Here is an 11,197-nt window from a genome sequence, read left to right on the forward strand (position 1 = left end):
GAAACGCTTCATTGGCTCTTGATATGAAGGCGGGGATTGTGACATCAGACCCTGACGTCCAAACAAAACAGACACATCCCATGTCTCATGAATATTAACAACTAAGATTACATTTCAAAAGACACTGGGCTACAGCCTTCACTACTCACAGGAAGCCTTTTCGAGGAAACAAGAAAAAAATTGTGTCAAATTAGATATGATAAATATGGAACAAGAGACATTTTGACAACACAAAATACAAAAAAATAGTTTAATTAGCTTGACAACAGGCAGACTCAAATGAGAAAACAGACGGCAATATAAATCAACAAAACTAACAATTATTAGCCTAACTTCCTATTTGGCGTTAAAATTAGGAAATATTCAAATAGTTTATTTGTCCATCACAGGCTAGTAACAAAATATATTTTTATTCTTATGGTCTTAAAGGTGTTCTCAGTGCTTTAGAAAAAAAAACATACGCCTACCTACCTATGCCAACTTCGTTTTATTATGAACACACAATCATTCTAAAATGAACATGGGGGTAACCTGACTTTCAACCAGAACCTGAACTACTGTAACAATACACAGGCTATTGCCCTTTTTCTGTTAAACTTACCAAGCTTTAAAATGTAGTATATCAAAATGTCATGTTTAAAGTTCTCTGTAACATAACTTCATAATCATTGATGCCTAAGCAACAGTTCCTTGTTGTGTAGGCCTGAGCAAATTAAAACAAAATTCAGTTCTCTTGGTTAAAACATTCTTTACAGAGCATTTTGTGTGGGTTTAGGGAAATTAACAAAATCATATGCTATAATCTAGCATAATTCTTCAATTTTTTATTGCAAATCAAATAAATTAAAACAGATTATTTCCAAAATAATAATTACAAATACCATCTCGCCTTCATAGGAAAAACGCTGTATTTGCCACTAATTACTATAAATATAGCCTATTTAAGCATAAATCGCTAAATACACCCCTTAATATTTACACATAAATTCGTACTGTCCATTACTGTCAAACATTTGACCTTTGGACAGGCAGTGTAGATCATTTGAGTATTGACCACTTTATTTGTTCTTTGGCAGACTGCATTATCTGGAAGAAAAAAAAACACCTTTTCAGATTGAGTGTGGAGAAACAACATTATCGTAGATCAATAATAGTAGCCTATTATAGTATACTGTAGTAGTGTTATATTTATTGTTAATTGTGACACCAGTCAACCAGTAGGTGTCACTATTGTATGCATGTGAATTTGAATGGAACTCCTCAAACGTTAATATTTTACATGAAACATGAGCCCCATAAGCTGCGTAAGTGTAACATCAAACTTTGTAAGTGTATTTTATGTAGTAGACACAAAACAAAGTGAGTCGGCTTCTCTGAGCAGACTTAAAATTAATTTTCATCTAGCTTAGAAACACAATTCAATTCTATTCAATATTGGTAACGACCTGATGCAAGTGTGCCTCTGATATATAATCGTCACTCTCCCTGCTAAAATGAAATTCCACAAAAAAACAGCATTTTGGGGGGGGGCTGTTGAAACAGAGACGCAGAGCGTAAAACTATACACCAGGGGGCGCAAGGAACCCAGGTAAAAGGATAAACTTGGGTCTAGTGTGTAGCGTCTAGTAGTTTCAGTTCAGTGTTTTGGGTTTATTGTCTAGGTCTAGTTAAAAAATAAAAATAATAATAATATAGGCACCATGACAATTCCATGTCTCTTAGAGGCTTTTCAAGGTATTGTAAATGAAGTTTGGTTCCAACTTGGGAGAGAAAATGCCACAAGGCAAATAGTTAATTAATAGCTTTGGATATGACCCTTCCTTGCAAGCAGGGTGATTCAGGAGTACAGGGCAGTCTGAAAGTCACACAGAGATGACTAGTATAGAACAGTCATGTCCATTCTATATACTTCATATCTATCTATCAGGGGTGGCAGGTAGCCGTGGTTAGAGCGTTGGGCCAGTAACTAAAAGGTTGCTAGATCGAATCCCCGAGCTGACAAGGTAAAAACCTGTCATTCTGCCCCTGAACAAGGCAGTTAACCCACTGTTCCTAGGCCGTCATTGTAAATACGAATTCGTTCTTACCTGACTTGCCTAGTCAAATAAAGGTTACATTTAAAAAATATATATATTATTATATCTGCAACATTCTGGTCTTCTGAATAAGCCCCAGGAGACTCAAAATGTCCCACGTCGGAGGGTGAGGAGTGAGAGGACTTACATTGGAGGTCATAGCCAATTTGTCCGTAATGTGCTGTGAGGGTTAAACCAAAGGGTTAGGAGAAGAAGGAAAGAGGAAGTAACAGGCAGAACATTGCATGACGGTAAGACCAATTAAGCAGCCATGCTGATCATGCAATGTGAGCCATTCCATCATTGACTATGCAGGTGTGAGCATGGCATCAAATTCAGATGCAGGTTAGTACATGCTGGCAATTCTCCTAAATGATATTGAAAGCATTCTGTGTGAATGCAGTGTGTTTGGCACACAGAGAATACACGAGTCAAATGGATGAACCTGTGACTGAACGCAGTGACTTCAGTCAAACGGAAATCATATTGTAGTATTGACGGCATGTCATAACACTGGACCCGATCATTTAAATCAACCAGGTATTATGAGTAGTAATATTTGATCATTTTAAAATTGAACAACACTGGGAGACAATTATCCATATATTGTGTACTTTGGCTTTATTCTACAGAGCATGTAGTGTAGAAATGATGAAAATGGGTAACTGGAAAGATTATAATCAGGGTCGATTCCATTGAAATTCCAGTCAATTCAGAAAGTAAACCAAATTCCATTTCAAAGCATTGAAGATAATTGGAATGACAATTTGTGTACCTCCTGAATTGACTAGAATTCAAAACTGGAACTGACCCCAACCCTGATAAGAATCATGTTATAGTTTATATGCAATTAATATACTGTATATGACAGTAGAACAGAAGGTTATGTCATCAGGTGTGAGCGGAAATTAAATGGCTAAAGTTCTATCAATAGAAAAGATAGTTGTACTATACATGCAGGGTGACATTGCATGGCGTGTGGGTGCGTGTGTATGACCTCACCTGAGCCACGCTCTGCTCTGACAGTGGGTTCTCATCCGCCTGGAATAGATACCGTAAAAGAAAGAAGGGGACATGACGTCATAGCAAATCAAGCACACACACCATTAGGGGCTGTGTGTGTGTGTAAAGAGTCAAACACAGAAAGCAAGCAAGATAACATAATGCCCTAAAAAAAGGAATTTGATGCCTTGCATTGCAGATGTAAATTCACTCCGACATTGGTAAATATGTCAGTGACCACCACAATCCAATTAAAATGGCTGCCTCACACAAGGCATTCATTGTGCAAGGGAGTACAACAAAGGGCCCTGCTGCTCTTAGCGTACCAACACCTATGGCATTTCCTAGAACCCCATATGGACTCCTTGAAACACGCTGGGCAACCTGAGGCTAACCACTGACAAACCACAGCAAGACACAGACTTAGTGGACAGTTGTTCAAACGTTGTGAGGTGGTTATCTGGAGGTTATCAGAACCTAAAGTGATATGCTCTCTCACCATGCAGTTACCTGCGCTGGATCTCCCTCACCCGCTATCCCTCACCCGCTATCCCTCACCCGTCATCTCTGGTGGTAGGGGCAGTCTGTTGCTATGCACACTGTCTTCTGTCCATCAATGTTACCAACAATGTAATCAAAGAGGCCTAAACCGTAGGCTTGCTCTGAACCATCCAGCTGACAATGTGAGGGTCGGGTCAGGGGAGAGAGGACACATGAGAGGAAGATGGACTTGGTGTTGAGGGGATGGTGGTGGTGGGGGGGCTGAAGACTGGCATTTGGTGTTGTGACATCAAAATAAGTTAATTCATTTTCCTCAAACATACAGGTTGTCAGATTCAACAACAATCCACGAGACACAATCCCCACGTCTGCTGGTCTGAAAATAGAAATCACCATTTCCTATAGTCATCTGTGTCTTCAAGTATTGTCCCCATATCAGAATCCATGTATTAATCCATACAGTAGACACAGTCAGTGAGTGTAGCTGTCTTACCCTGTAATTGACCTTCTGGATGACCTGTTGGGGGTCACTTTCCAAGATCACCCTGGTAACACAACGGTAAGGTCAGTCATTAAGAGAACACAAGATAGTGTACCAGTAACTCCCAACTCCATCCCTTGAATGATACCTCAAATCAAAGTGTATTGGTCGCATACACAGTATAGCAGATGTTATAGCGGGTGCAGTGTTACTAGCTCCTAACAATGCAGTAATATGTCAAAGGACACAAATAAAATCAGATTTTTTTGCCAAAACAAGAAATCAAGAACAAATCCAATTATCAACCCAATCTATACGTTACCCCCCGTCAATAATTTCGTCCACTACTAAGAAGACTCCGTCCATGTTGTCCAATAGACACCTTCTCTCCACATTTTTCCTGTGAGTAAGAAAACTTAATTGACTGACTTGTGGTTGTGATTGTGGTTAGTATGTCTGAGCCAATAGGGCTGAAACCTGTGATAGGATCTCATATTATTGCCTTGTGGGCCAGAAATGTAGGGCTCACAACACCTTAGGCTATTCTGTACATTTCAAACACTGACTTAAATGAACTTCCTGTAGCACCAGTTGTCAAGGTTTGAAATGATACTGAACAGTTGGCATTTGAAAAAAAAAAAAAATAGGAGAAAACTGCATGAAAAGGAGTGGAGAGAGGAAACAGATTCATTCACTCCTTCTCCCTCCCTGCATTGGTTTCTATGGTAACGGCACCAGCCCCTGTCAAGCTGTTCCCCTTCACTGAGAGGCCACGGGTGTGTCACTGTCATCCCATTATATATATATATATATAACCCAAAATAAACAAATCACTAACTTAGTGCGGCATTCAACTGACACGGTTCCACATATTTTGAACACACGAAGGAAACAATTACACCAGAGCTAGTCAAATCAGAAATGTACTTTTCTAATTTTGTTGACCTGTCCCTATATTTGGGGTGGCAGGTAGCCTAGTGGCTAGAGCAGTAACCGAAAGGTTGCTAGATCAAATCCCCGAGTTGACAAAGTAAGAATCTGTCATTCTGCCCCTGAACAAGGCAGTTAACCCACTGTTCCTAGGTCGTCATTGTAAATAAGAATTTGTTCTTATTAACTGACTTGCCTAGTTAAATAAAGCCTAAATATATTTTTTAAATATTTACGAGATGTTCTCTAATAATTAACAAAACTATTTTGAATAATCGTTTCTTGCATTGCTGTTGACTTTGTTACATTTTTCTCCTACAATCGTTAGCCCCCTAAAGGTGACCGACTTCCTCACATTTTAAAAAGGGAGGTTACTTCAACATAGACAACACTTACCTTAGGATTTGACCGAGGGACTCAAACAGACAGTTCAGTACAGCCATGAGCATGAGCTATAGGAAGAGAGAGCAGGGCAGTGGGCGAGGGGAGGATGAAAGGAAAACAAGAGAATTGAGAAGTATAGATGGAAGCCAGGCGAAGTAAACAGAGAAAAGGTTGTGGGAAAGTGACAGAGAGAGCGAAAAGTCAGGTGTGGTTTAATCACAATGCCTGTAGAATATAAATGCCAATTTGCCATAAAAGGACTGGTCCTTCGCTAGCAACATACATAGCAACAAGAAGTGCTGAAGAAAATCTAATTATCAGTCATTTATTCTCATGGGCATTTGCAATATAGGGTCTCCAATTATGACGTCATGCCGACAAATGACCAGTGGCGTGTATTCATGGATGCAAAAGGAAGCCAGCCCCCCCCACAAAAAAATTACATATACACATTGTGTATATGTAAAAAAAAATTTTTTACATACAATAATTGGTCTTTCATCTCTCTGTGTTTCATCATTTTCCTTACATTCAGCCTCTTTTGCAAATTGATCTCACAGGAGAAAGCACCCGAGCGAGCGAAACAGCGCCCCCTCTGTCTCTCTACGTGTAGGCCATCTATCTGATACTGTCTGGTCCAAACGAGTACGACATTGTTGCCGCCCGTAGCATTAAACGCAAGGGAAGCCAACAAGCATTTGGCATCCCTCGATTAAAAAGAAGTATACAAAATTTGCCAATCAGCGTTGGGCTAAAACTGAGCAAGCTCAACTATGAATGATCCTGGCGCACCAAAAAAAGTGTCAAGGTGAAGCCAGTTTGGATTTTTTTTTATCACTCCTATCAAATCGCATTAAAAGCATCTGTCATTGACAGAAATATCTCATTGTTTTGTTGTCTTCCGGTGGTTAGCTGGCTAGCTCAAATTGGCACATTCCTAAATTAGCCGTGGATGGAAATAGGGATTTGGACTTGTGGTTGTAATTGATTTTCTGTACTGGCCATGGAGATTCTGATCCAACCATTAATGTATATATGGTTGTGCCCTTAGCCTGAGAGGATGGAAGTTCAAAATACGCTACAGGTCAAAAGTTTTAGAACACCTACTCATTCAAAGATTTTTCTTTATTTTTTACATCGTAGAAAAATAGTGAAGACATCAAAACTATGAAATAACACATGGAATCATGTAGTAACCCAAAATGTTATATTTGAGATTCTTAAAATAGCCCCCCTTTGCCTTGATGACAGCTTTGCACACTCATGGCATTCTCTCAACCAGCTTCATGAGATAGTCACCTGGAATGCATTTCAATTAACAGGTGTGCCTTAAAACTTAATTTGTGGAATTTATTTCCTGAATGCCTTTGAGCCAATCAGTTGTGTTGTGACAAGGTAGGGGGTATACAGAATATGGTCTTTTACCAAATAGGACTAAGTCCATATTATGGCAAGAACAGCTCAAATAAGCCAAGAGAAACAGTCCCTAATTACTTTAAAACATGAAGGTCAGTCAATAAGGACAATTTCAAGAACTTTGAAAGTTTCTTCAAGTGCAGTCGCAAAAACCATCAAGCGCTATGATGAAACCGGCTCTTATGAGGACCGCCACAGGAATGGAAGACCCAGAGTTACCTCTGCTGCATAGGATAAGTTCATTAGAGTTACCAGCCTCAGAAATTGCAGCCCAAATAAATGCTTCACAGAATTCAAGTAACAGACACGTCTCAACATCAACTGTTCAGAGGAGACTGTAAATCTGGCCTTCGTGGTCAAATTTCTGCAAAGAAACCACTACTAAAGGACACCAATAATAAGAAGAGACTTGCTTGGGCCAAGAATCACAAGCAATGGACATTAGAACAGTGGAAATATGTCCTTTGGTCTGGAGTACAAATTGGAGATTTTTGGTTCCAACCGCCGTTTCTTTGTGAGACGCGGTGTGGCTGAACAGATGACCTCAGCATGTGTATTTCCCACCGTAAAGCATGGAGGATGAGGTGTAATGGTGTGGGGGTGCTTTGCTGGTGACACTGTCTGATTTATTTAGAATTCAAGGTGCACTTAACCAGCATGGCTACCACAGCATTCTGCAGCAATAAGCCATCCCAACTGGTTTGGTCTTAGTAGGACTATCATTTGTTTTTCAAAAGGACAATGACCCAAAAACACCTCCAGGCTGTGTAAAGGCGATTTTACCAAGAAGGAGAGCGATGGAGTGCTGCATCAGATGACCTGGCCTCCACAATCCCCCGACCTCAACCAAATTGAGATGGTTTGGGATGAGGTGGACCGCAGAGTGTAGGAAAAGCAGCCAACAACTGCTTATAATATGTGGGGACTCCTTCAAGACTGTCGGAAAAGCATTCCAGGTGAAGCTGGTTGAGAGAATGGCAAGAGTGGGCAAAGCTGTCATCAAGGCAAAGGGTGGCTATTTGAAAAATATCAAATATATTTGGATTAGTTTAACACTTTTTTGCTTACTACACGATTCCATGTGTTGTTTCATAGTTTTGATGTCTTCACTATTAAATAGTCAAAATAAAGAAAAACCTTTGAATGAGTAGGTGTTCTAAAAACTTTTGACCGGTAGTGTATAGCTAGATGTAGAAAGCTCATGTTAACTTGCTAACGTTGCCCATGAAAGGAAGTTAGGCTAGCTAGCAATCATTTTAGCCAGGTAGTCTGGGACAACAAAAAATTAAAGCGTGTACTGTATAACAGAGCCAATTATCAACGTGAGAGAGGAGGATGGTATTGGCATCGAATTGGTATTGGCATCGAATGGTATCGAATTCTAAATTCATATGTGAGCGCTTAACTCAGACTGTGTGAATTATGCATTGATGCCAATGTAAGATTTGTGCAAAAAGGATCCGGGCCATAATGTATAGTCTTTGAAGCACCAGTCTAGCCTTGTACTCCCTCTGCATCACATTACCTACCTCATTCTCCTGTGCACTGCCCACCACGTAGAAGAATAGGTCGATGCTGCACTTGTACACGATCGTCATCCCCTCCACGAAGGCAATCTCATCTGCTTGGGGGGGGAGATCAAGCCATCAAGTAAACATTAAAGCACATTCACACCTTATTCACATTTACGGAGAATACCCAAGTGAGAGGTTTTATGGTCGTCTTCCAATTTTAAAAATGTGAGTTTTGTCATATAAAATGCTCAACTCCTATGTGTGTGGGGAAGAAGGGATGGAGAGGAAGGAGGGATATAGAGATAGAGATTGGGCATCCTCCTTAGGGGCAGGTGGACCCGGGGTGTCGGATGACTGCTGTGAATTTCATTGGAACAAAAGAGTGCGAGAGCTGTCTGTCGCTGAACTGGTTCCCTCCCCTTTTGTTCGATGTAACGTGAGCTTGGGAGGACTGAAGAACCCAGAGGAACCAATACCGTTTCTCGTGTTTAGATAAACTGACCCATGAGGGTTGAGCCGCAGGCTAATTCTATACAGCTAACACGGTCGCTTGTTTTTCGATGGTGGAGGACACACAAAAGGGTGTGTGAACAACGGGTCCTAACTAAATCATTATTTACACAGTTGTCTAACTAACGTGAGGCCAAAGAAGACTGGTACACATATGCATCGATTTACATTATGATCCTGTTGATACTGATTTCCCTGACGGTGCACATCTTCTCAACATCTTCTCAACTCTCTCGCCACATTGTTAGAATGTTTTTTATTTTGAAACCTTACTGGTTCATTAAAACTATAACATGGAATAGAATATCAGGACTCAAGCTCAACCATCTACTCCAATAGTCTCCTGGGTCATTTTTTTTTATATGGGGTAAAAACTTACTGTCAGCTTTGTGTGTCTTGTTGAAAACGTTCTTTTCAAAGTTCTTCTGCTCCTTCATGGAGGGGTAGAGCTCTGTGTCGTAGTACTAAAAACACATCAGAAGTCAGACATTAGCCGCATTAGTTATGATGAATACACCTCATTTGGGGTAGATATTTGGGGACGTTCTCACAATGTCTTGACGCCACAACAATAGCCAACGTGGGTCGCCATTGGACAACTGTTATTAGCATACCTTTGATAGAAGTCTATTGCCATCGCTGTCCAGAATGAAGACCGCTTTGACGGTGTACAGCGAGGGTTCCTGAAAGACAGTGTGACCACAACGTTGACTAGAATAAAAGGACAATTTGCATTTCCCAGAGGACCGAGGCGTACTGAACACATTCCTGAACGGTTATCGACAGAGCACTGATGATGAAGACGACATTGGTGATGATAATAAAATCTAGTCATGTTCTTCAAAAACATGAGGGATACGACAATGTCAGAAAGAGACGTGAGTGTAGATGTCGATGGTCCCCAGATCCTTCAGTTCTTTCCATCCCACGGTGGCTTGGTTGAACCCGGGCCAAAGTTCTGTTATGCACTGACTACCACAGACTCAGAGCCTAAGTGTATCACAGAACTTGGGCCAGGAACATCACATTCGGGACTTTAGACCTCGAATTGAGATGAACTGGAGGAAAGTGCAAACCAGTCATCCAGATGTCTGTGTCAAATTAGAAACAGTCCACAGTGGAACTAATTCGTTGAAAAGTTCAATGAGGTGCAGGTGTCAGGTCAACAGTCCCAAGGTCCTTTGTGCAACATTATCTTGTGAATTAAGCAGTGAATATCAATATCAAGAGTGCATAAATTATGAAGTCCACATCCAGACACTGTACTGGATGTGACTGCCTAACAGAAAACACTGGGCAATACATCAGATACAATTATAATCAGTAAAAAAAAAAGGTGTATATATATATATATATATATATGAGAGAGAGAGAGAGATATTTTGAGGCCGAGGGTCAAGTACAGCAGGTTGGATAATCAACGAAAAGTAATTGCGGCCTTGTCCAGCGCTGCTTGTTTTATTCTAAGTTTCAATTACAGTAGAAAATAGTAACACAAAAACAATTTATGCAACGATCATCTGTCTAGAGTTTAGTTCAAAAGTGGAAAATTACTCTATGCATATTTAGTTGAACAACCCACCTGTGGAATCAAGTTTTTGGTAAACGTAAAATGCTGCGAAACGCAGCTCCTCCGGTTGAAACCAAATATCGTAGACGTGGCACACAATATATCCAGTGTTCACCCTTCAATGCTTGGGCAGGCTGATGTCAGTTATAATAAAAGTATAACGGATAGCCGACAACTCATGTCATTCATTTAAGTGTAAATCATAAATTAGGTTATAATCTCAGATATGCGACATGGGGTAGCTTTTTAGACAGTATGCCCCTCTCTCTGGGCTAATTTGTTAACTGTTCGAGTTTGTACAACAGCAATTGCCCATTGACGAGGAAAAGTGCAACACATGTTGCTGCTGGTTGTGGAATCTCACTACACTACACTCAAATAGCGCATTGACTACATTCAGATTACAATGACAGTCGTGCAGAATACAGTACCTCCTAATGTTTGCTATCGTACCTGAAAATATTAGATCCAACCAGTCAGAGACCTAAAGAAAAATCACTTCTTAGGCTGGGCATGATGCAAAAATACTGAATACAACATTTTACGCAGCAAAGGGCTATAATGAATGCTATTCAAGCAACTGGCCTAATCATGCATTTGCAAGGTAATACTCGTTTAGAAAATATATAAAAAGCTCCATATCCCTACCGATTGCTTACCAAAGACGCGATCTCCATAGTGGTTCTCTGGTGTTGACGTGGACAGGTTTGAGCTGTCATTCTAGTAGACCTCACAAAATCCTCTGACTCATGGGTGGGCGGATCCTCCGCTGGCCTAGAGGAGGCTCCGCGAAACCAAGCCCCTCATTCGGCCA

The 11,197-nt window shown here is 40.5% G+C and overlaps 1 protein-coding gene across 7 annotated transcripts; it reads right to left on the bottom strand.

The window, feature by feature from the left end:
* Window positions 1-236: 236 nt before the first annotated feature.
* Window positions 237-11,196, bottom strand: LOC112225919 (coatomer subunit zeta-1). 7 transcript variants are annotated; one of them, XM_042307056.1, is made up of 10 exons: window positions 11,043-11,196; window positions 9,428-9,496; window positions 9,193-9,277; window positions 8,319-8,410; window positions 5,386-5,441; window positions 4,382-4,459; window positions 4,072-4,123; window positions 3,078-3,116; window positions 2,224-2,256; window positions 237-1,086 (listed from the first exon to the last, which is right to left on the bottom strand). In XM_042307056.1, the coding sequence occupies exons 1-10, from the start codon at window positions 11,100-11,102 to the stop codon at window positions 1,039-1,041; spliced, it is 612 nt and encodes a 203-aa protein (XP_042162990.1). In that variant the 5' UTR covers window positions 11,103-11,196; the 3' UTR covers window positions 237-1,038. The 7 variants fall into 7 exon arrangements, with proteins under 7 accessions (XP_042162990.1, XP_042162989.1, XP_042162992.1 ...); XM_042307055.1 differs by having other exon boundaries at window positions 8,319-8,413; XM_042307058.1 differs by lacking the exon at window positions 2,224-2,256.
* Between the last annotated feature and the right edge of the window lies 1 nt (window position 11,197).

Source organism: Oncorhynchus tshawytscha, linkage group LG27 (genome assembly GCF_018296145.1).
Source record: "Oncorhynchus tshawytscha isolate Ot180627B linkage group LG27, Otsh_v2.0, whole genome shotgun sequence".
Lineage (NCBI taxonomy): Eukaryota > Metazoa > Chordata > Actinopteri > Salmoniformes > Salmonidae > Oncorhynchus > Oncorhynchus tshawytscha.

Excerpts from the sequence above, each read along its gene's own strand:
- LOC112225919 (XM_042307055.1), bottom strand. The coding sequence starts at position 11,102 with ATGACAGCTCAAACCTGTCCACGTCAACACCAGAGAACCACTATGGAG. Across the intron at positions 9,497-11,042 it reads CTATGGAGATCGCGTCTTTG|GAACCCTCGCTGTACACCGT; the intron begins GTAAGCAATCGG and ends ACTGTCTTTCAG. Across the intron at positions 4,124-4,381 it reads GACGAAATTATTGACGGGGG|GGTGATCTTGGAAAGTGACC; the intron begins GTAACGTATAGA and ends TTGTGTTACCAG.